Raw genomic sequence first — 22,640 nt, 5'->3', positions numbered from 1 at the left:
ATAAGTGCCTATATTCTGTCCCAGCTACAGAACAACAGAAGAGACCATGGTCGTGTTTCATTTTTAATGACAACGTGCCAGCTGTGGTTTGTGTTAGCTTGTATGTGTGTGCTAACCACTTCACATCGGACGGCTTCAGTAACGAGGGTCAGTACAAAGCTGGCTTTACCTCGACACTGACCCTCGTAAAAGGATCAGTCTCAACCATACCGGACCCAGCAACTGCACCCGAGCCACCGATCAGTGTCACCGCGGTTTGATAGCATTTACAGTTGCCTACAAGTACAGTGAAGTCAGCTGGAAATTGGCTAACTGGTTAGCTCCCTTCGGTCCGCTATGCAATGGCGTTTGAAGCGAGTTTGATGTTAATAATATTACGATGGAGCTTGGTTGTCACAGTAAAAAGTCTGGAAACATGTGCAGACTTGAGACAGAGACGATGCGAACAGTGTCCAAGAGTTTTAAGACTGTGTTGCAGACAAACACAGCTTTCGCTAGCTGTTAGCCATTAGCTACATGGTAGTAACTGTAAAAACACATACGAACAAACTAACATCATTCAGCCACACTAACCATTCTGAAACATCCTGCTGCAGCCGCAGAGTCTGTACTTCTTCAGGAGCCTCAGGGCTAGTGTAAGCGGCATCGTCTCCCAGAGAGCGGCGTGTAGCAGCAAGGCAGGCGCTGACAGACGGAGCTCATTAGCATTTAAAGGTGCAGGCACAGAAACAGCTGCTCTCAGCAGCACAGCTCACTTGAGCGACTTTTAGACAGCTGAAATTCAGGACCATGGATTTAGGGCAATACATTTCGAATACAGTGTTGTTGGACCTCTGACAGCTGTGTGAAACTGATGAAAAAAATTAATATGAATAAAATAAATAAATAAATGAATGAAATAAAATATGTCTTGCTGCTGTCCCCGTCTGCAGCAGCACAACACCTTGCTCTCATGCAGGTACATAGGCTGCTTCTCCACCTGGTGTGAGCCGACGTTACCGATGACACACTTACATCACTTACAAACAACCCCACATCAGATGGTGGAGTTCTAAGAGAGGAGGCGTTCCAACATAAGTGTCAGTCAAACAGCACGCTGGCAGCGTGGAGCCTGAAGAGGAGCGTCGGTTCACATCATAACGCTGAGATCTGTGTGTAAATCTGAAAAACTGCTCTGCAGACTGTTTAAGATCGCGTGGCTGCTGTTGTGTAGTGATTGAGATCCTTACCCACAATGCATCATGGAAGTTTTTAGCTCTAAATGACATCATCACCTCACCATCAGTAAACAGAGGACCCTGTCTGTCTGCCTGTTTTCAGGGGGGAAGTTCACTGAAGCCTCTGTAACGCCAACTGATCCTTATTAAAATGTATTTTATTTTCTATACGGAATTTTTTATGTATCTTATTTTCAATAACAACACGCGTCAAAGGAGACGAGATGTTACCGATGTTTGGTATCTTAGCTGCATGATGACTCTGTGTTGGTTCAAGTCAGCAAATATTTTACACGTGAGCTGAAGATTTGAGATTCCATTACTGATTATTTATTTTTTACATGAACATCAAACATTATTGTGGCTAATGTTTGCAGCTAATCTCACTCAACACTTTGATTTGTTTCATGGCTGAGATAAGCAGTCAACATAGTGCAGTATTCATAATTATTCACAGTGCTGTATTGATTGTTGATTCTGATCCTGAAATGTTGAATATCAACTTCTAAAAATAGGCCCCCTGCTGAAAGGTCTTGAGTAATGTGCTCTTACATATGACACGTTTTCACCGCCTGGACTAGAACAAGTGTGGTAACATGTTGACGTGGAGCCTGATGAGGAACGTCCTCCTGTCAGGGACATAAATACAGAGACGGGGACCAGCCCGCCGTCTGTACTCTCCTCCAGGTCTCTGAGAAACTCTTGACTGGTGAGTTCTGGATGTTGTTTCAGTTCACTGTGATAAAAGTCTTACTTAACGTGTCTGTGTGTTTAATGTAAAATGCATGTAAATAAATGTTTCTTTCTTCTTCTTTCTTAATTCACAGCATTCGTTCTGCTGGTGTAGGTAGAAAGTCATTACTTGAATTGTTTGTTGCTAACTGAAAAAAATTAAATGCTAGCCGGCATCTTGGTTAAAATTAGCAGCTAGCTTGTGTTAGCTGACAGATGTCTTTTTCTCATTTCAGCTGAATGTTAGTCTAATCTTTATAGTTAACGTTGTTAATATGACTGATATAATGAAGCAGACTGTCTTTATGGTGGTCAAGTGGATTGATAATTGATAGAAAATGTTATGTTGTTATGTTTGACTGTTGTAAGATTATCTGCTGTTGGATATTTTGAAGTTTATTTGTGATTAAAGCATTTTATTGATAGAGTTGAGTGATGGTTGAATTTAGTCAATTATTTTATTTAACTGGAAACAGACGTTCAGGTGGAGCACTGCACTTTAAAATGAAAACAGATAATATAGTATCATAACAAACCGCTTTCATCAATATCCAACATCTTAGCTGTCGGGGCTTTACACTTGTGTTGTTGTGCATCTCTGTGGAGAAGTGAAACTTCATGTACAAACACTTTGTTTTGTTTTTCTTTAACACAGATTTCATTCTGCAGGAAACAGGAAGGTGAAAGAGGAAGTGGTAAATTTCCTGAATCACAAAACTTTCTCAGTGTCGTCATATACACACACACACACACACACACACACACACACACACACACACACACACACACTTATTCATGTATTTTGATTGAATAAAAGGTAAAAACACAAATTGAATTACCAAAATGTTGTCAGAACAAAATGTAAACTTCACAACCATGATTCCAAACCTGACGACTCTGATCCCCGGCGGTGGAAGAGGCGGCGGCTGCCCGCCAGTCGGAATTCAACTGGAGGGCGTGATCCTGCCTCCAGTCCTCACCATTGATGTCGTACTGGGGCTGCTGGGAAACGTAGTTGCCCTGTGGATCTTCTGCTTTAAACTGAAGGCCTGGAACCCCAACAACCTGTTCCTCTTTAACCTGGTCATTGCAGACTTTATGTCTCTGGTGAGTCTGCCGCTGAGGATCGATGCCTTGCTCAGAGGCTACTGGGTGTTTGGAGATGGCTTGTGCCGGATCAACCTCTTCCTGATGTTTTCCAACCGCTCGGCCAGCATCGCACTCATGACTGTGGTGGCAATTTACCGCTACTTTAAGGTGAGCAAATGAGAGAACATTACATTATTATGGTTTGGTTACTTTGACGCACATTTATTAAACTTTATTCATACCGGGCTTCTCTAAAGACAAGTTACAGAGTAGAAAATACTCAGAACAAAGTCATGCAACGTACAACACAGATGAAGCCTGGTGATCGTGGGAAGGCCAATGTTCTGTGTTTTGAACAACCGGTCCACAGTCTCAGCTGATCTGATGCTCCAAGCTCCGAGTCTGGGTCTAAAATAGCAGTCACCTTTTGTACAAGCTGAACTCGAGCCAGTTTGATTAAGACGGCAAACAAGTGACTTACAGAAATCAAGACGAGAGAAGATGAACATGTGAATGATCAGTCAGAGGTGGATGGTAGAGATCTCATTTTTGAAATGTTTCTTAATTGAAAGAATCAGGATTGAACGGCGACAGTTTGAAGGAGACTTCTTCTTCTTCATCCTCATTTATCTTTGCTAATTTAAATGAACCCTGTCCTGTTTGCCTCTAGGAGACGACAGTATAACATCATCTTTCTGACATGTTTTTGCCCTTAATGATGTAAAATGATGCATCATACCTGTCGTCCTGCTGCAGGTGGTTCACCCTCACCACCGCTTCAACCGTATGACCAAGAGGCAGGCGGCCTTCACATCGGTGTTTGTGTGGATGCTGGTGATCAGCCCTCGGGTTCCCATGCTGGCTTACAGCCACATCAAGGGCCGCGGCCACAACACCACCCAGTGTTTCTTCTTCACTTCCTACAAAGAGGCGTCGCGGGCCATCATCATCCTGGTCAGCATGCACCGGATCCTGACGGTCCTGGAGTTCATCATCCCGCTGGCCATGCTGATGTTCTGCTCCATCCGGATCTCCAGCTTCCTGAAGGGGCGGCAGATGGGAAACCCAGACAAGGTGCGAAAGGCGATGCGAGTGTGTGCCGCCATTGTGGCGGTGTTCATGGTCTGCTTTTTACCCACCACGGTAACAACCATCGGGGTGTGGGTCATCCGCTCGTACCGCCCATGGGACTGCAGCTCCTTCTACACGTTTACCCAGCTCACCATCGTGTCTTTGGGGCTGAACTTCCTGAACTCTGCCCTCGACCCCATCATCTACGTCTTCTCCAGCTCCATGTTCAGGAGGGCGCTCTGCAGCTCGCTGCCCCGCGCCCTCCGCTGCAGGCAGGACAAAGGTGACGGCGAGAACACGGCTTCTTCGTCAGGAGGTCAGTCGACCACCCAGCAGGAACTCAAATCCATGATGGCTGACAGACGGAGTGAGGCCATGTGATGAGCTCTGCCTTGATAATGACTCGACCAAAATCTACTTTTCTGATCTAACATCCTAAAAAAAAAACATTTTCTGATTTGTGCCATCGAGCAACAGATCGATTTTAATTAATGTACTTAATAATCTTAAACTCTTGATTTGCTGCTAAGATCTTTCCTCAAATGTGAAGTTCTCAACACTTTTACTCTCTTGCACATATTGTCAGTAATGTTACAAAGCTCCAGTATGTCTCCATGAGAGACATTTACACAATATTCACCCTGAAACATTTTGTATATTTGGAATCTCTACTACTGCTCTGTCTGCTCCTACTGCTGCTGTTTCAAAGGTAAAACAAAGCCGGACTCACAGATAAGAAATAAATCTGCTCATGGGTTCACTGTAGGTTGTGATATGTAATGTGCTCCATCTAGTGGACAGATCATTAACTACATCAGCTGATCAGGTTCTTCTGTCTCACATCAAATGTATGAACTGTTGTTTGGTTGTCCTACTGTGTGTACATTTAATGTTCAGGAAACATTTTTTTAATTCAAGTTCAAAGAAATGTTTGTAAAAGGATGTGTAATCTTATCATTTCTATGTAAAAGATTATAAAACCCTTTTTTTATTTGAGGCTGTTTTATTGTTTTGACAATGATAAAACATACTGGGGTTCAGTAAAAGTCTGGCAGAAGTGAGAGAAGGCAGCACACTAAGTTACTTATCTCTTTATTTCTTTAAAGAACAATGTTATCACCTGACCACAGGTCTCAGTCCTGACGGCAGTTACCTGAATAAATAATATATCAAGGTGTGTCATGGGAGGAGTCAGTGGAAGAGAGAGAGAAATCTTACAGTATATAAGTTTCCTCCCAGAATCAGAATTCATCAGACAAGCAGCTCCAGTTGGAAGTCAAGAAGACTCACACACGACTCAGCTGATCTGCACAACTTCACCAGGTGAGGACAAACTGGGCTGATGGGTGACAGAAACAGATCTGTGTTTAGACTGAACTCCAGTCTGTGTTACAGAGTGGAACATTCATGTAACGTCTCTTTACATACACTGCATGTGCCACTAACAAATGGGCTGCAGATGTCTGGGGTGCACCCAGGGATCCAGATCAGAGCTTTGCTGGGGTCTCTAAAAGTAACTCTAACCCTTACAAACGTGAGGATAATAGTGGAACAGGTGTGTTTTGCGACAGAGAGAGAAGAGAGTATATACCTATATCAGTGGAGCAAACAGATACAACGTTTTATTACACAAATAAAGAAATATATTCATGTAAAATGTTTGTTGAATGAACATGTAAGCCAAAATAGATAAGAATGTGTTGCAGACAGCGTTTCACAAAGTTTATACAGATCCTTCAACAACATCAACAAGTCTTAAAATTGAAAATTTTTCAAGGGAGTCTGGTGACTTTCTCCACGTTTTTTCCCCCCTAAGAAGTAGCCTGCTAGTTAAAGTTTACTGGATTTGTATAATTTGACATGTTTGCTGTGGATGTGTTCATTAATCTGGTGTAAATGCTGAAATCAGTAGAGACAGTGTTTTCAAAGAGCTGCTGGGAGGAAAGACTCACCTCAGACACAGAAGCAGCCACGAAGCATTTAAACACAAAAACCACACATTTTTTACAGCAATGCCGCGACAAACCAAAACTTTTTCTAAATGAGGAACAATCTTAATGTGGTGCATTTAAAGCCGAATTCACAAGATGGGACCAATGATTTAAAATGTACCATAGCTGTCTCACAATGTTTGTTAAGTTTCTCCTCATTATGCAACAACTCTTAAAATCCCTGGATTTGTAAGGGAGTCTGGGATATTGCTGTTATTGGTTACTTCACTTGTATACCCAGCCCACTGCCTGCAACAATTGTGTCAAGTAGATCACAACAACAGTTCATTCTTTTATATAAGAAAAGGTGTGACAGTGCACACACTACGTTTCTTTTAACTCATTTATATCATTAATGTAAACATTTCTCATAACATTGAAAAATGCATTAATTGGGATCAAAATACTGGATGTTAGTAATGTAGTAGTGACCCCCACATATGTGTAATTCAACTATTTCAATTGGAGCTCAGCTCCTATTTGCTCCTGACTAACTTGAACCCTGGGTGCTCCTGGTTTTACATCAAGATAAGAGATAAGACTTTATTGATCCCTCATCACGGAAATTCAGGTGCAATAGCAGCTTACAGATACTGAAACAAGATAACAGCAAAGATAGAATACACACCAGAATAATAGAAATATAGAATAACATACAACTACATACATATTAAAATTACATTATAACTATAAATATACATGTTCACTTCTCACATATGAATCTGACCACGGTGGACAGTTGCACTTGGAGTCAAACAGAGTTGTTGATGGGACAGATGATTGTTGTATGGCGGGGCAGAGGGTCCAGCAGCTGAGGATCACATCCCCGTCCCTCAGAGGAGACGAGTGCCTGTTTACATGCTGCAGGTCCGACTCACCTGGCTCCTGAAGGGAATGTGAGAAGACGCTCTGATTGGTTTAATTTATGTTCCGCCCAAAATACATCCATGACTGACATTCAGAGACTGAACACAACCTCTTTGCGTCCAGACTATCTACTGTTTGATGAGCAAAATGGACTTGGACACGCCCTAAACGCACCACCACCATGTACTATAGACCGTTTAAATAGGCCCTTTGACTTGCTGTCGCTTTCTGCTGCCTCAAGATAGCAATCTGCCATCAGTTCACCTGATCACACCTCACTTACAGTCCAACACATCACAAGTATATTTGCTTTTAAACAATGTGGGCACTGGGTGTGAAAATGACAAGTGAGTCAGGCTGAAACTAGCTATGAGACTCGCTTTGCACCAAGTGTAAGTTGGAGCCCTGTATTGATTGATTGATTGATTTATTTCTGGATCAAAAACACATAAAATGGTAATCCAAAAGGACGACATGCAAAAGTATAACACTTATTTCCAGCATGGCCCTTGGTGTTACACATAAAACAACTAAACAAGAGGCAGACACAACACAGAACACAAAGAAATAAGAAAAGCAAAACGGAGTTAAAATATCAGTAACTATCCCCTTGTTCCATACAATCTGCTTAACCTGTCTTTTAAAAATGATACGAGTTGAGTAGCAGTAGGTAAGCCATTCCATGCCATGATACCAGTGTAAAAGAAAGAATGTTTACCTGCATTATTCACTTTAGGTTCTACGCAGGAATGAATGCTAGCCCTGGTGTTATGCCTATGCTGCATGTGGACAATGTTTATGTTGGCATTTAAGTATTTTGGGCCTTACCATTAACAGTGTTAAACAGTGAATATTGTTGGAATACAAAGCTATTTAACACTGGTTTGAATAAAAACCATATCACAACAGCTCTTAGTGTAAATGAAGTCCTGAAGGTTGTGGTGTCTCTTGAACAGATTGAAGAAAATGTCCTCAGAAGTCATGAACATCGCTGCCCTGGGTCGACCTTTCACCCTAGGAATGCTCTATGATGCTCGCAGAGATGAACTGATCCCAGGTAAGTCTTGACATTGACATATAAAATAATATTATATTTAAAACAGTTCTGTATATAGTATATCTATAAATAGGTTCAGGAATTGTCCAAGCTGTTCTGGTCCCTGGTCCACAAATCTAGTTCTGCAGATTTACTCAATCATGTTTGTTTGGACCCCAACAAATGTCACATCATCCTGATTTAATAGTTTGTTCAGTGTAAATTAGAACTGTGACCCAAAAACCATCATTATCTCTGACCTCTCTAATCATGTCACAATTGAAATATGATTCTTTGACCACATCATGCAGCCGATCCAAGATCCAAGTCCACAGTGATTCCTGCTTCATGTTGGGAATCGATGGCAGGGCAGCTGTGGTTATTAGAAATTACTAATCATTGATAATAATTAATAAAATTAATCAATAAAACACACATTATGATTAGATAATTAAATGGGGCACCACCCTGCAATCAGGGACCAATAACCAGACCAAAACTATATATATTTGTAAAGTACTTTGTGAAGGAAATGAATCCGAGCACTGACACTGACTCACAACCAGAAAATATCACAAATACATGCACAAAATAATCACAGAAAACTGCGATGTACAATACCATCCATCCATCCATTGTCAACCACTTATCCAAAATCAGGTCGTGGGGGCAGCAGCTTCAGTAGCGAGCCCCAGACTTCCCTTTCCCCAGCCACATAGGCTAACTCTGACTGGGGAATCCCAAGGCGCACCCAGGCCAGAGAAGAGATATAATCCCTCCACCTGGTCCTGTGTCTACCCCTAGGTCTCTTCCCAGGTGGACGTGCCAGGAACACCTCCCTATGAAGGCGCCCTGGTGGCATCCTCATCAGATGCCCAAACCACCCAACTGGCTCCTTTCCATGCAAAGGAGCAGCGGCTCTACTCCGAGTCCCTCCCGGATGGCTGAGCTTCTCACCCTATCTCTAAGGGAGACCCCAGCCACCCTGCGGAGAAAACCCATTTTGGCCGCTTGTACCCGTGATCTCATTCTTTCAGTCATGACCCATCGCTCATGACCATAGGTGAGGGTAGGGACGAGGATCGAGAGCTTTGCCTTCCAGCTCAGCTCCCTTTTCATTATAACCGTGCTGTGAAGCGCATGCAACACCGCACCCACTGCTCCGACTCTCCAGTTAATCTCACGCCCCATCATCCCCTCACTCATGAACGAAACCCTGAGGTACTTGAACTCCTTCACTTGGGGCAAGGACTCATTCCCCACCCGGAGTAGGCAATCCACCGGTTTCCTACTGAGAACCATGGCCTCAGAATTTGAGGTGCTGATCCTCATCCCTGCTGCTTCACACTCAGCCACGAACTGATCCAGTGAGCGCTGTAGATCTACAGCCGATGATGCCATCAAGACCACATAATCTGCAAAAAGCAGTGATGCGATCTTCAGGTCACCAACCTGTAACCCCTCCATACCACGACTGCGTCTTGAAATCCTGTCCATGTATATCACAAACAGGATTGGAGACAAGGCACAGCCCTGGCAGAGGCCAACACCCACTTGGAACAAGTCTGATTTACTTCCGAGTACACGTACACAGCTCTCGCTTTCAGAATATAGGGATTGGATGGCCCTGAGAAGGGACCCCCTCACCCCATGCTCCCACAGCACCTCCCACAGAACATCCCGGGGGACCCGGTCGTACACCTTCTCCAGATCCACAAAACACATGTAGACTGGGAGATTGTACTCCCAGGCCCCCTCAAGACCCCTGCCAGAGTAAAGAGCTGGTCCATTGTTCCACGACCAGGACGGAATCCACATTGTTCCTCTTCAATCTGAGGGTTCGACAATCGGCCGGACCCTCCTTTCCAGCACCTTGGAGTAGACTTTCCCAGGCAGGCTGAGTGGTGTGATACCTCTGTAATTGGCACACACCCTCTAGTCCCCCTTCTTAAAGAGAGGGACCACCACACCTGTTTGCCACTCGTTCGGCACTTACCCCCATGCAATGCAATGGAATTTATTCAGCACATTGATCAATAATACTTTCAAATAAACAAAATCCATCGCTCGACTAAAGCAGCTAATCTATGAAACTAAAGGGGGGTACATACATAAGGATTTTATAAATCTTAAGAGATGTTTTATCTGTAGAGCCCCCTCACATGAAGATTAAAACATCAGCTTTGATCGTACTGTGTGTGTTGTGCTCCGATATTCTCAGCATAGGACACAACACATAAAGATTATCTGTCTCACAGCTGATCTAGAATCTAGTCCGCTGAGCCAGAAATATCACGTGTTCAAGAGTGATCTACAGTAACCAATGGCAACAACCTCAGCGTCACAGGGCTCTTCATAAACGGAAAAGAGCATAGACTGTATATTAAAAAGAGTAAATAAATGTTTCAAAACATGAAAGACATGGAAGACATAGAAGAGGGAATGTGAGCTTTTGTGTGAGCAATACTTGCATTAACCACCAGTATGACAGTTAATGACAGGTAGCACCAACGCTAAACCCATTAAAAACATTAAAATGGCTAATTCAAACACCCCCATAGAAAAAGTTAGATCTCACCTCTGTTTTTATTTACGTCCACTTCCTTGGTCCTCAGTCAGCTGGTTGATGACATTGTGTTTCACATCACATTGCAAATTAATGGGACAAATTGACTCTTAACACACCATGGACCATAGGATAATCGTATAGGATAATCTTATAAAACAGAAGACTATCTTCCGTGGTCAGGAAGGTGTAAAATCAAAGCAAAATCAGCCCGATTATTGTTACGTATGTACCCTCCTTAAAACAACAAACAAACTCAAGCACGAATAACAAATAAGCATGTAGTCTGTGTGTGTCTGTGTGTGTCTGTGTGTGTGTGTGTGTGTGTGTGTGTGTGTGTTTCGGAGGAAAAAAGAAAAAAAGCCGAAATAGCGGCCGTTGTCAAAGTCAAAAGATGGCGTAGAGCCAAAATGGCAGTCATGATCTCGTGGAGGGTGACATCACGGAGTGTTCTGTGAATGACGACAACACTGGCCGGACATGACTTGGAGAAGTCGCGAACACAACTTCTGAAATTATGATTCTGGTTTTGCTGTATATATTGTATATGCCTCGTGGTAGCACCGCTTTTCGAAACAATATCTTCCGTGTGTATCCAAAAGTGCACATGAATCAAATGGTGTGGTTCAAATCCTGCGCGTTTGTTCCATAGACTCCCTTTGGGTGACGTATTCACGTCCATCATTTTTGAATTCCAGATACATGTTTCAATTAGTATCAATAATTATTCATTTCTCATAACCAAACCTGCCCTACCATCGATTCCCAACATTTATAAAAACAACTGATTTTTTCCAATTTCTTTAGGTTTGACATTGTGGGATGAAAAAACTCTTAAAGAGAAAACAGTTGAAATGACAAAACCATGGAGTGACTTTTACCATTCTGCATCTGACTCCATTGAATCCAAGTCCTCTCTGATGGACATTGAAGCTTCTCTGAAGGCCAGTTTCCTGTGTGGACTGGTTGAAGTTGATGCATCTGCCAAGTATCTGAATGATACGAAGAAATTCAAGAATCAGAGCAGAGTGACGTGTCGGTACAACGCTACCACACACTTCAATCAGTTGTCAGTGATTCAAGGTGAAACCATGAACACCCAACAGGTAGATGTCATCAAGAAGGGCACAGCAACACATGTAGTCACAGGAATCCTTTATGGGGCAAATGCTTTCTTTGTGTTTGACAGTGACAAGTTAGAAGCCAGCAGCGTTCAGGACATCCAGGGCCAGATGGAGGCTGTGATCAAGAAGATCCCCTCATTTAATGTTGAGGGTCAAGCTGACATCAAGCTGACTGATGAAGAAAAAGAACTGACCAACAAATTCTCCTGCAAATTCTACGGAGACTTCATTCTTGACAGCAACCCTGTAACATTTGTAGATGCAGTTAAGACCTATGTAGAGCTTCCAAAACTGCTGAGAGAAAAAGGAAAAGATACTGTTCCTCTGAAGGTCTGGCTGCTGCCTCTGAAGGTCTTTGACACGACTGCAGCTGAGCTGAAGAGAGAGATCAGTGCTGGATTAGTGTGGAAGGTGCAGAATGCTCTCGAAGATTTAAGAGAAATACAAATGAGATGCAACGATTCTCTGGACGACACAGTGGTACAGAATCTTCCACAGATCCAAGAAGAGTTAAACAAGTTCCAAAACTGTTGTAATCGTTACGTGTCTAACCTCCAGACAACCATGGCGAAGGAACTTCCCTCAATCCGTGACGGTAAAGAAGACGAGAGCTCAGTAAAAAAACTCCTTGATAACAGAAACAAGTCACCATTCAGTCATGAAAAACTAGACAAGTGGCTGGATCATAAAGAGAGAGAAATCAACGTCATCAGGTCCTGTGTGGAAATGATGGAGGGAACAAAGATCGTCCATAATCAGTCAGAGCTGGACAGAGAGGTTCTTGCTGCAGGTGTCGATGATGCTCTGTGCTTCGTCTTCACCTCCCTGCAGAGTGCTGACCCCTGCCTGGATGAGATGGACCAATACCTGGATTCACCTAAAGAAAGTACCAATGAAGACCTGGATTCACCGAAAGGAAGTACCAATGAAGTCCCATGGTACTACTCAGATGAAGTTTTTACCCAAATGAGAGAAAAAGCCAAATGTTTGAAAGAATTTGCCAAATCCTTGAAGAGCAACAGCAGATTCTGTTTCCTGGTAGCTGCCATCACAAATGAGAAATACACCGGAGCAACCATCTACCGCTACAGGAACGGTGAACTGGTGTCTGAGGATTTCTCAAAGCCCGCCCTCCCTCCTGTGAGGAACATCACAAACAAAAGAGATTTGATCTGGTGTAAGTCATTTACTGTGCTTCTCTGAGTCATAAATATGCTTCATAACTTACACTGCTTAAGAAATCTGTTTTTATCCATCAGAATGATTAATCATACATTTTGTTTTGGATTCTCCATCAGACGCCTGTGATCTCACCCTGGACCCAAACACAGCAAACGGCTACCTCCATCTATCTGAGGACAACAAGAAGGCAACATGTGGTAGCTGGCTGAACTATCCTGATCACCCAGAGAGGTTTGACAGTCTTACTCAGGTGTTGTGCAAAGAGGGGTTGAGTGGGCGCCATTACTGGGAGGTAGAGATGAGTAATGGTTCGTGGTATAATTCTGTTTATATACTTGCTGCGTACAAGGGAGTGGGGCGAAAAGGAAGAGGTTATGACGCTGAGCTTGGATATAATTCAATATCATGGGCTTTCGGCAAAAACGCAGGCAAATTTAGGTCTTGGCATATTAAGCAGATGTGGGCTGCTCCTATTCCCCCCGAAAGTGTCATCAGGGTTGGGGTGTTTCTTGACCATGAAGGTGGAACTCTGTCCTTCTACAGAGTCTCCTCGAACAACCTGGAACATCTTTACACTTTTGACTCCAGCTTCACTGACCCTGTGTATCCAGGCCTGTGGGCTTATTGGAATGGCAATTATGCGCACATTTGTCCAGTTGAACACGAGCAATGACAGACGTGTTAGATTCTCTGTCTGTCAAAGGTCTTATTGATAACTTTCACACACTAAACAAGTCATTCCATCTCCCCCTTCACCACACAACACTGCTGTTGTTCCAATTATCTGCCCCATAGATTTATATAAAAACCTGATACCAGAGGCAAAGATGGCGCCCAATGAGAATCGCTTGCCTTGTGCATATGCCAAAAAAGTTTACTTCCTGGTTATGCAGCTCACTGAATATGTCCAGCAGTTTTAAAAGTTTTACAAATATAAAACCACTACGGATCAAACATTCATAAATGTCCCGTTTGTAGTTATTGGTGTCAACAGTTTTACAGATGTTTCTTTTATAATGGCGTTCTACAGGGAAATGCTTTTAAGGCTGCAGGTGAATTTTTTGCTCATTAGCTTATGAAACAAAGTATTTTTGGGCCACAGTGCATCGTGTGATGATGTGATTTCACAGTTTAACCGCTACGAAAACTGGCTTCAAAGCCTAGTGCTCTTCCTGAGGGGCTTGAGTGGCGCCCTCCAGCACCTGATTTACCCCCTCAAGTGGTTGCCAGTCTGTTGTAGCTAATGTTACCAATGCTATCCAGCTAGCTAAAACTAGCTTACGCAAACAATGACATTAATGTTGCTAACGCTAGCTAGTTAACGTTAGGGCAGTACAGTTGCTGGGTCCATACTGTAGAAATCAAACATTCTTATGTTATTCAAACAAACTGGTAAATACTCAGACTGTAGATGCTGATGAAACAGAGATACCACCTGATTCCAACGGAGTTATTCTATTGGCTGACAAACCTGTTAGAAGCTATAACCAACTGTCTGTATTCTGACACAGAGATAAATAAAACAATCACTTTGGACCTGACAATATTTTTAAAATGTACTATCACAATCAGAATAATGTTTTTAAAAATGATTTGACTACATGTTATCAATATTACCTCTAACAGGGATATGTGTTCACATTTGAATCTCTCTCTGAACACAGATTTAGATGAAGTCAGATCAAGTTAGCAGACCGCTAATTTACAGAGTTTTATCAACCTCAGAAACGACCGCACGACAGCAATACACTGCAGTAAATGGATCCAAATATAAACCGCCACCAAAAAGCCACAAATAATGCTCAGAACAGCACCAAACTTCAGCAACAGTACAAATAGGGTCTCAGCACATAGTCCGGGGCATCTAACCTCCGCTAGCTTAGCTGGATTTCTACTCAAAAGCTGACTAAATTTACCACTCTTCTGCAGCAGCTTCCTGTTGACGGGAAGTCCTGACGAGTCGATTACCGAGTGCAGTAGAGTTCCGCGGCTCATGGATGAAAATGTATGATTATGACTCCATGGAAAAGCAATCAAAGTTCATCTGTGTCTTACCTGCCAGTTTATAACAGTTATTATCGAGAGCGGACAGGGAAAAGAACGGAATTGAGCATTTCTAACTGCACTCGGTAATCGTTGCGTCAGGACTTCCCCGACCCGGAAGCTGATGGAGGAGAGTTGAAGTCTGTTTTTAGCTTCACAATAGAAATCCAGCTAAGCTAGCGGAGGTTAGATGCCCCGGACTATGTGCTGAGACCCTATTTGTACTGTTGCTGAAGTTTGGTGCTGTTCTGAGCATTATTTTTGGTTTTTTGGTGGCGGTTTATATTTGGATCCATTTACTGCAGTGTATTGTTGTCGTGCGGTCATTTCTGAGGTTGATAAAACTCCGTAAATTAGCGGTCTGCTAACTTGATCTCTCTGGAGATAGAGAGTGTAACACAGTTTCACGGTGATTTAGACCATGGATTAAACTTACACCGGAATATCCCTTTAAAGAGACGGAGCTTATACTGAAACACAGCTGGTTCGCCATTACAGTTTGTTAAATAGAAGCTCACAGCTCATGTAAAGAGTAGGTTAGGATATAAGATGGTTTAAGTGCTGATTGTTTGATTTGATTTGATTATTTGTTTCTTTTTCTTTTTGCATTATTTTTTAAAGAATTGTCTTTTCAGAGTAAAAGAGAGATCTGAGCTGACCTAAAGTTCAGTGAATGTCTTATTAAGCACTCTAATTAATTCATGTTCTGATCTAAAAAATAAACTCTGTTAAGACTTTAAGCACAACACTGATGTTATAGAGCTGAAATATGTCATTTTCTATGTATTAGTCCATGTTGAGTTTATGAATGATCTTCTCATACTGGTTTGGTTTAGACTTTCATTGATTGGTATATCAGATACTTGTTGGTTATAACTATATTTTATTATTCATGATACTTATAGATCTTAAATGAATATATGATTGTTATGTCAAACACGCGTGTTAACAGATTGTGTTGAATTTATGTTTATGTTAAGTTGGGACACAATGTAGCTAAAGTGCAGATTGTTTCATTTAGCATGTTTCTTCATGATGCATTTTAAAGATAATCATCTTTCTACAATAAAAGAGGAATCTTTGTTTTTCTCAAATCTGTACCTTAACTCTGATCTTAGGTTCAATTAAGGATTTTATTGGCCACTGGCCTGCCTCCTGTGTAACTTTCTTATTGGTCTTATTGAATCTTTTAAATGAACTCATTTGAAGTCAGATGGAAATAAATGTCCTGTGAGCGACTGTCCTCTGCCCGACACCTGAACAGCAGGAAGTCTAACCGACGTGTTGATGATGCCGCTGCCTCCACCAGCCGATAGATGAGTTTGTGGTTTGACTTTAAGTTGATCTACGGCTGCTGCACCAACTGACACCTTCCTGTGGCCTGTTCACCCAAAATGTACAGGCTGCTGAGACTCTCCTGATATACTGATATGCTGGATCCTGTTTGACAAACAATGTTGTCTGTTGAGAGAAACGAGCTGTGCTAAGGTTGTTGTTGAGTGTGAAGGTAGAAAAGGTGAGAGCTCTGTGATGTTAGGGCTGATTATTGGACGTTCTTCCTTTTTGTTTTTTGACCTTTGATTTGTGCTGACCTGAGAAAAGGAAGCTTTTGTCATTTGAACTCATTTCTGTACTTTTTCTTTAAACTGTTTGTGATTTAATCCAAAAAAAATATAAAAGCTGAAATAAAACTGGAGTGTATTATGTACATTCCAACCAAAGCTCTTGACTTGACTTCTTTTTGAGGTGATCAGATCTGGTCGTCCACAGGTAAAGAGATCCTGGAGTCTCTGTGAAAGGCTGACACATTCATTTAATACAAAAAGATGTCTGAAATTTAAGGAAACAAATTGCTAAAGCTAATAAGATTCATATTCTATTTGATGGTGTCAAATCTGACTGGTTATTTCATTGGGTTTATTCTAGTGTTTTGATTGTGAAGGTTACACTTTATTAGACATTCTTTCATAGTTTATGCATTTGAGTAGAAGTTAATCCGACCTTTTTATAAATTGTTCAGATTTTCAGGGATCTTGAAGTTTCCCCATTTAAAGAAAAACAGAGTTCCCAGTTTATAGAGTGAGAGTTCCTCCAGTCTGATCTTTTAAAATGAGTCATTCTGAGAGTACAGTAAATCCCTCACCACCTATACTGCAGACTCTGTTGGTAACCAGACACACTGACATAAAGAAGTCCTGAAATATGTGTCACAACAACAGCTGGTGATTAAAGAAGCCCGGCTGGTTTGGTCTCTTTAAGCAAGTCACTGGTTGGAGATTGTGATAAAGACTTTTCCCACCTGAGGTCAGGGGGTTGTTCTGGAGAGTCCATCACTGTTTACACTATTTGGTAAATGTTAAACACAATACACATATGAATATACACAGCAGAGGTAACTCAGTTGGTCGAGCATGCAACCCATCAGAGCTCTCTGACCCCATTTCCTGTCATCTTGAAGCCGTCCTGTAAATTAAAGGCACATATAGTGGCTTGCAAAAGTATTCACTGCCCTTGAACTTTTCCACATACCCAGGTGTCCAAAAACACCTGTGAATAAATGATGATGTTTGTGTGAAACCGGTGGAATGGATTCTGAACATGAAAACAGTCTGAATGTAAAGAACACTCAGTGTTGGTTCGGGGCTATTTAACCGTCTCAGTATTCAGCTGCAGAGACACACAGGTGAGGAAGGTGAGAGGCAGCAGGTGGAACACTAACACTTATAGTGTAGCCAATTATAGACTGTGTGCAGAGCTGCAGTGACCTGTGTTCACCTGCTGAGGGCGCCGTCAGCACAGACATTTACTGTCTGCTGCAGGAGAGCAGAAGAGGAGCTGCAACTGAGCTGTTAACTAATCATAGAAACCATCATGACATGGAAGATTATTTCTACCAGTTCAAGAAAAAAAGGTGAAATCTAAGTTTGATGAAAAAATTAAAGAAAGAAATTAGTGAAAAATGTCCAAAGTGACGTCTTCAAATATCATTTTTTGTCCAACGAACAGTAACAAAAAAACTGAATGATTCAATTTACAGTGAGAATAAACAGAAATGACAAAAAATATTTGCTAAAAATGTTGTTTTATGTACAAACAATAAAGTTCATACCAATCAGATGAACAGTCTGCAGATTAAATCAATACTTCAGTAGCTCTGTTGTTCTTATTGCCTGCTGATTATTAACCTGTTTAATTCCTTGCAGAGCTGCACTCTGAAGCAGTCATTTAACATCTCTGAGTTGCACATTCATTGATATTTTAAATGAGCTCCATCAGTAGAAATAAAGTTCAATAAAACTGATGATTTAACTTCTGTCAGTCGTTTCAGCTGACTGAGGAAATCACAATGACCAGAAACACAAACCACATCTGTTTATCTGCACAGATTTTGAGTTTATTTGTCACATTTTGCAGCATGAAGTTTAGTTCTGTTAACACACACAGGAAGGTCCCAGAACTCTGTGTCAAAGCTTTGAGGTGTGTTTGGGCTTATTCTCCAGCTGCAGCATGAAGTCAAGTCAAATCACAGCTGGATTAAATGCTTTTAAGGGAACAGTGTATGGAACTCTAACCCACGTCTGCCTCACATTCACCTTTCACTGACTGAAATGGATTAAAATCACATCTAAACCACTGCAGAAATACTGTGAGATAAGGACATTAAATCAAATAAACAAAGTGATGTTCAAGTTGGTATTTAGACACATGAGTTAAGATGCTGCTGATACATTTAATGTATTTGAGCTAAAACAAACTGACATAAATTAAAGGAGTTGAATGGGGAGCTGATACTGTATCACAATAATCTTTGTTTCTTTAAGAATAGAATAAATGTATATTGTCATTGTTTCAGAAACAACTAAACAGTTAGCAACTCTTCATTTTGACGAAATAAACATAAATATAAACAAGGATTAAAAAAGATGAAAATCCTAACATATATACAACAATAATACAATATATACAAGATAAACCAGATGAATAGAGCAAAAGGTCAGACATATTAAGGGGGGTACACACTGCAGGATTATCAGGGCAATTTTTGTCCCGATTTCCCGCTTATGATCAAAGCTAGCAAAGGCCCAATTATCTGATGTTTGCAAAGGACATTGTGTCTGATTTTCCTGTAGTGTGGGGTGTGTTAAGAGTGATTTTGTCCAGTCTGATCCGCTCGGAAGGCGTCGGAAGGAGAGATCGTAAATAATGAACATGTTTAATATTTGCGACCAGAAATCCTGTAGTGTGTACCCGCCTTAAGATACTGCCAGACTCTGTCTTCTACTGACTCTTACCATGACATACCTCCAGATATTATCATGATCTGTCTCATAGCGTGACAGGCCCAACTCTAATGGAGGAAGTGAACCAAAATTAAACAAAAGATGTTTTGATGTAATCCAACACTGCTGGGGGACATAAAGTGTTTACACAGAAATAAACATCACCTACCAGCATCCATCACTATAACGCTCACGCTAATTCTGTGGAACTGGAGCTGTTTTGTTTTTTGTGTTTTGAATAGTTTTTGATAGACGACTAAATCAGATCATCTATCATTTGTCATCATGTATTTCAACTAAAGAACTGTAATCATTCAGAAAAAATGTAAAACATTCAAAAATCCAAACTCATTTTTAAGTTGTCTAATTGATTTGAAATATTGCTTATCTACAAGTGTACATGTCGCTGTTATTCCTTTGTTTTATTTCCTGAAATCCATCACTAAAGTTGATCATTTTGCCACATCTCTTTGAATTTTATCATTTATTAGTTTGTGATTTGTCTCGTGAATTCGGTCAAATTCCTGATTTATTATCACTCCTAGGTATTTTATTGACTTAGCTTTCCAGTTTAAACTATATCACTTACTGATTTCTTTGTTTGGCTTTTAATTGAAAGTTAAAACCTGAGTTTTTGACATATTCACTTTGTAGCCCGACATCAATCCATATTCTTCCATTATCTTTACTAATTTAGTAAACATTGTATTTGGGTCTTTAAGGAAGGTAATTATATCGTCAGCAACAGACCTATTTTATGGTAATCTCTTGCTATCGTGATTCCTGTCAACTTGTCTTCTTGTGTAATTATTTGAGCCAGTGGCTCTATGAAGATCAGGAAGAGGGCGGGGTGAACACAACAGCCTTGTCGTGTCCCTCTGTACAGTTTAAAAGTGCCTGTCAGGTGTCCATTGATTTTAACTCTGGCTGATGGGTCAGTATACAATGAATTTACCATTGAATCCCATCCTCTCTAGTACCTTATACAAAAAGTCCCAGCTGACCCTGTCAAACGCTTTTTCGGCGTCTAAGCTGATCAGGGCAGCGCTTGTATGGTGTTTATTGACATGGTCTATAATATGAAGGGTGCGCCTGATGTTATCCTGTGTTTGGCGTCCTTTTACAAAGGGTTAGGGTTATCAGCTCTGTCATGATCTCATCATGGCAGCCCTGCCTTCTCCCTTGTGTGTGTGTGTGTGTGTGTTTTCCCTGTCTGTATTATTCCTCCTGTGTCTCTCCCCCTGTCTGTTCTGTGTGTGTGCATGTGGGCGTGGTCTCTTTCCACAGGCAGCAGCCAGGTGAATCCACTCCAGCAATCAACCTCCTATAAAGCCACTGGATTCCCACTGTCCAGATGTATATTTAGATAAACAATGTTGTGATCACATACATCTGCTGTCCGATGGAACACTCATGTACTCTGTGTCTATCTATTGTATTCATCAGGAAAAAGTCCAACCTAGAATGTACTTTATGTGTAGCTGAATAGTGGGTGAATTCCCCATCCCTTGTATGAATACTTCTCCACACATCAAATAAGCCTGCCTCTCTAATCAGAATATTTAGGTTTTTTGATTTCTGGGGTCCATGTCTGCTCGTGCTTGTTGTGTCTAATTGGTGGTTCAAAATTGTATTCCAATCTCCCTAACAGACTTGATCTACTTTTCAGCTGCTGTCTCTGGCTGTCGTTATGTTTTTCTGTTTTACAGGCTCTCTTTCGTCGGCTTTTTGGCTTCTAAGTGTTCTTCCCCAACCCATCTATCTTTCTTATCGAGCAATACTGAATTTTAAGTTAGTTTGGGTGTAAATTGCAGTTTGTCTGGGAGAGATATCTCACTGTGTGTCTGACTACTCCATGTGCCCTGAATTTCAACTTTTTATCATGTAATTTTGACTTCTTATTTTATGATGAGTCCTTAGAACCATTCACCCTATCGCAGATTCAGAAGATGCAGTTCATCTGTTTGTATATTTGTTTATAAATAACTAGATATATGAATCAATACAACTGTATTCAGGGACCAAACTTTTGAGCGGCAGCACATTTCTAAGTTATCAATTACTGTAAGAATTTCACCATAATTAAAAAAAACAAAAAAACAAAGAAAATCTCTGATGCATTCACACTGTTGCATCATTGTTAAACGTGCTGATCTGTGATTCACACAGTTTAGATCAGTGTGCAAGTCGGGAAGAGGTGAGGGAAACAAAACCACAAGGATATTGTTCAGCATACTTGTAAACGATGGTTGATGAGATGTTAGGACTGTGTGAAATATGGGCCCAAAACAATGTAAGAAGATGAATCACAACAACAATAGGTCACTTTCCAGAGCCAGAAGGACCAAACAACTTCAACCACTAGTCAGTGGGGATAATGGAAATACAGTCAGCCTAATAAGAGGTACTGTAGTTAATGTGTTAGACGTCTATACCAGTATACATTTACACACCTTTACATGTACAGAATATGACCCTATTCATCATTATCTGCCCGCAGAGCTGCTCTTGGTTCTGTTTCATTCTCAACTCTGAGACGAGACCACATTAAAAGTCTCTGATATTGTGAAGTAAACCTGTGATTAATCAGAGAGGTTTGAGCCCTCAGAGGGTCAATTAAAGTGTCAGAGGTCAAACTGTTATTCTGAGCAAAGAGGGTTTATTTCAGCATCAAATCACGGCTGAACTCAGGCGTCCATTAGCTCAGTTGTTATAGCTCGCGTCCCGTGTACAGAGACTCTGTCCTCGCTGAACCAGCACCAGGGTTCCAGTTCCTGCCTGGAGCCCTTTGCTGCATGTCTGATCCTGATTCCTGCCATCTGTCAAGATGCTAATCAGTAAAAAGCAGACGTGTTTCCACAGAAATAATACGACACTTATCAGCATCCATCACTAAAACGTCCACGCCAATTCTGTGGAACTGGAGCTGTTTTGTTTTTCTGTGTTTTTAATAGTTGTTGACAGACAACTAAATCAGATCATCTATCATTTGTCATCGTGTATTTCAACTGAAAGAACTTTACTCATTCAAGGAAGTTTAAAAAAATGAAAAAAAAGATGTGTTTCTGTTTATTACAGTGATCGTGTAGACTGTGAGTTCATTTCTTCATGTCTTCTTCAGAAGGTTAATTGTTACCTTGAATCTCACACTGCTGGGAAATATGAGTATGAAGTTGTTCTAATGAAAACAGCATTTCTGGGAACAAATACTAGAATAGTTAGCAGCTTTTTAATAAGTCTCTGATTAAACAACAGACAGATCCTGCACCTGTCACAGTAAGAGATTTTGCAGATCCGCATTTGCATCATGTGTGTATTCTGATACACATGCAGATTTACAATGTTTTCACATTCCTGTTATTGAATAAAAAGATTGTAGGACTGGTGAACACAATGCTCTCAAGGTTCTGCCAACTAGTCCACAACTTCCTCCTCTCGTCTC

At 41.2% G+C, this 22,640-nt stretch overlaps 2 protein-coding genes across 2 annotated transcripts; both read left to right on the top strand.

Moving 5' to 3' along the window:
- Positions 1-1,828: 1,828 nt before the first annotated feature.
- On the top strand, positions 1,829-5,103 carry LOC115571494 (hydroxycarboxylic acid receptor 2-like). The gene is made up of 3 exons (XM_030400936.1): positions 1,829-1,926; positions 2,605-3,206; positions 3,795-5,103. The coding sequence occupies exons 2-3, from the start codon at positions 2,793-2,795 to the stop codon at positions 4,488-4,490; spliced, it is 1,110 nt and encodes a 369-aa protein (XP_030256796.1). The 5' UTR covers positions 1,829-1,926; positions 2,605-2,792; the 3' UTR covers positions 4,491-5,103.
- Positions 5,104-5,336: 233 nt separating this feature from the next.
- LOC115571554 (stonustoxin subunit alpha-like) lies at positions 5,337-13,548 on the top strand. Its single transcript, XM_030401001.1, has 5 exons — positions 5,337-5,432; positions 7,924-8,024; positions 11,377-12,870; positions 12,992-13,183; positions 13,397-13,548. Exons 2-5 carry the CDS (start codon positions 7,934-7,936, stop codon positions 13,546-13,548), a joined length of 1,929 nt encoding a protein of 642 aa, XP_030256861.1. The 5' UTR covers positions 5,337-5,432; positions 7,924-7,933.
- The last annotated feature ends 9,092 nt before the right edge of the window (positions 13,549-22,640 follow it).

This window comes from Sparus aurata, chromosome 20 (genome assembly GCF_900880675.1).
Source record: "Sparus aurata chromosome 20, fSpaAur1.1, whole genome shotgun sequence".
Lineage (NCBI taxonomy): Eukaryota > Metazoa > Chordata > Actinopteri > Spariformes > Sparidae > Sparus > Sparus aurata.
This window is presented reverse-complemented; position numbering and strand designations above follow the sequence as displayed.

Coding starts and splice junctions, on each gene's coding strand:
- LOC115571494 (XM_030400936.1), top strand. CDS start 2,793: ATGTTGTCAGAACAAAATGTAAACTTCACAACCATGATTCCAAACCTG. Junction 3,207..3,794: donor CAATTTACCGCTACTTTAAG/GTGAGCAAATGA, acceptor GTCCTGCTGCAG/GTGGTTCACCCTCACCACCG.
- LOC115571554 (XM_030401001.1), top strand. CDS start 7,934: ATGTCCTCAGAAGTCATGAACATCGCTGCCCTGGGTCGACCTTTCACC. Junction 8,025..11,376: donor CAGAGATGAACTGATCCCAG/GTAAGTCTTGAC, acceptor CAATTTCTTTAG/GTTTGACATTGTGGGATGAA. Junction 13,184..13,396: donor GGAGGTAGAGATGAGTAATG/GTTCGTGGTATA, acceptor TTGACCATGAAG/GTGGAACTCTGTCCTTCTAC.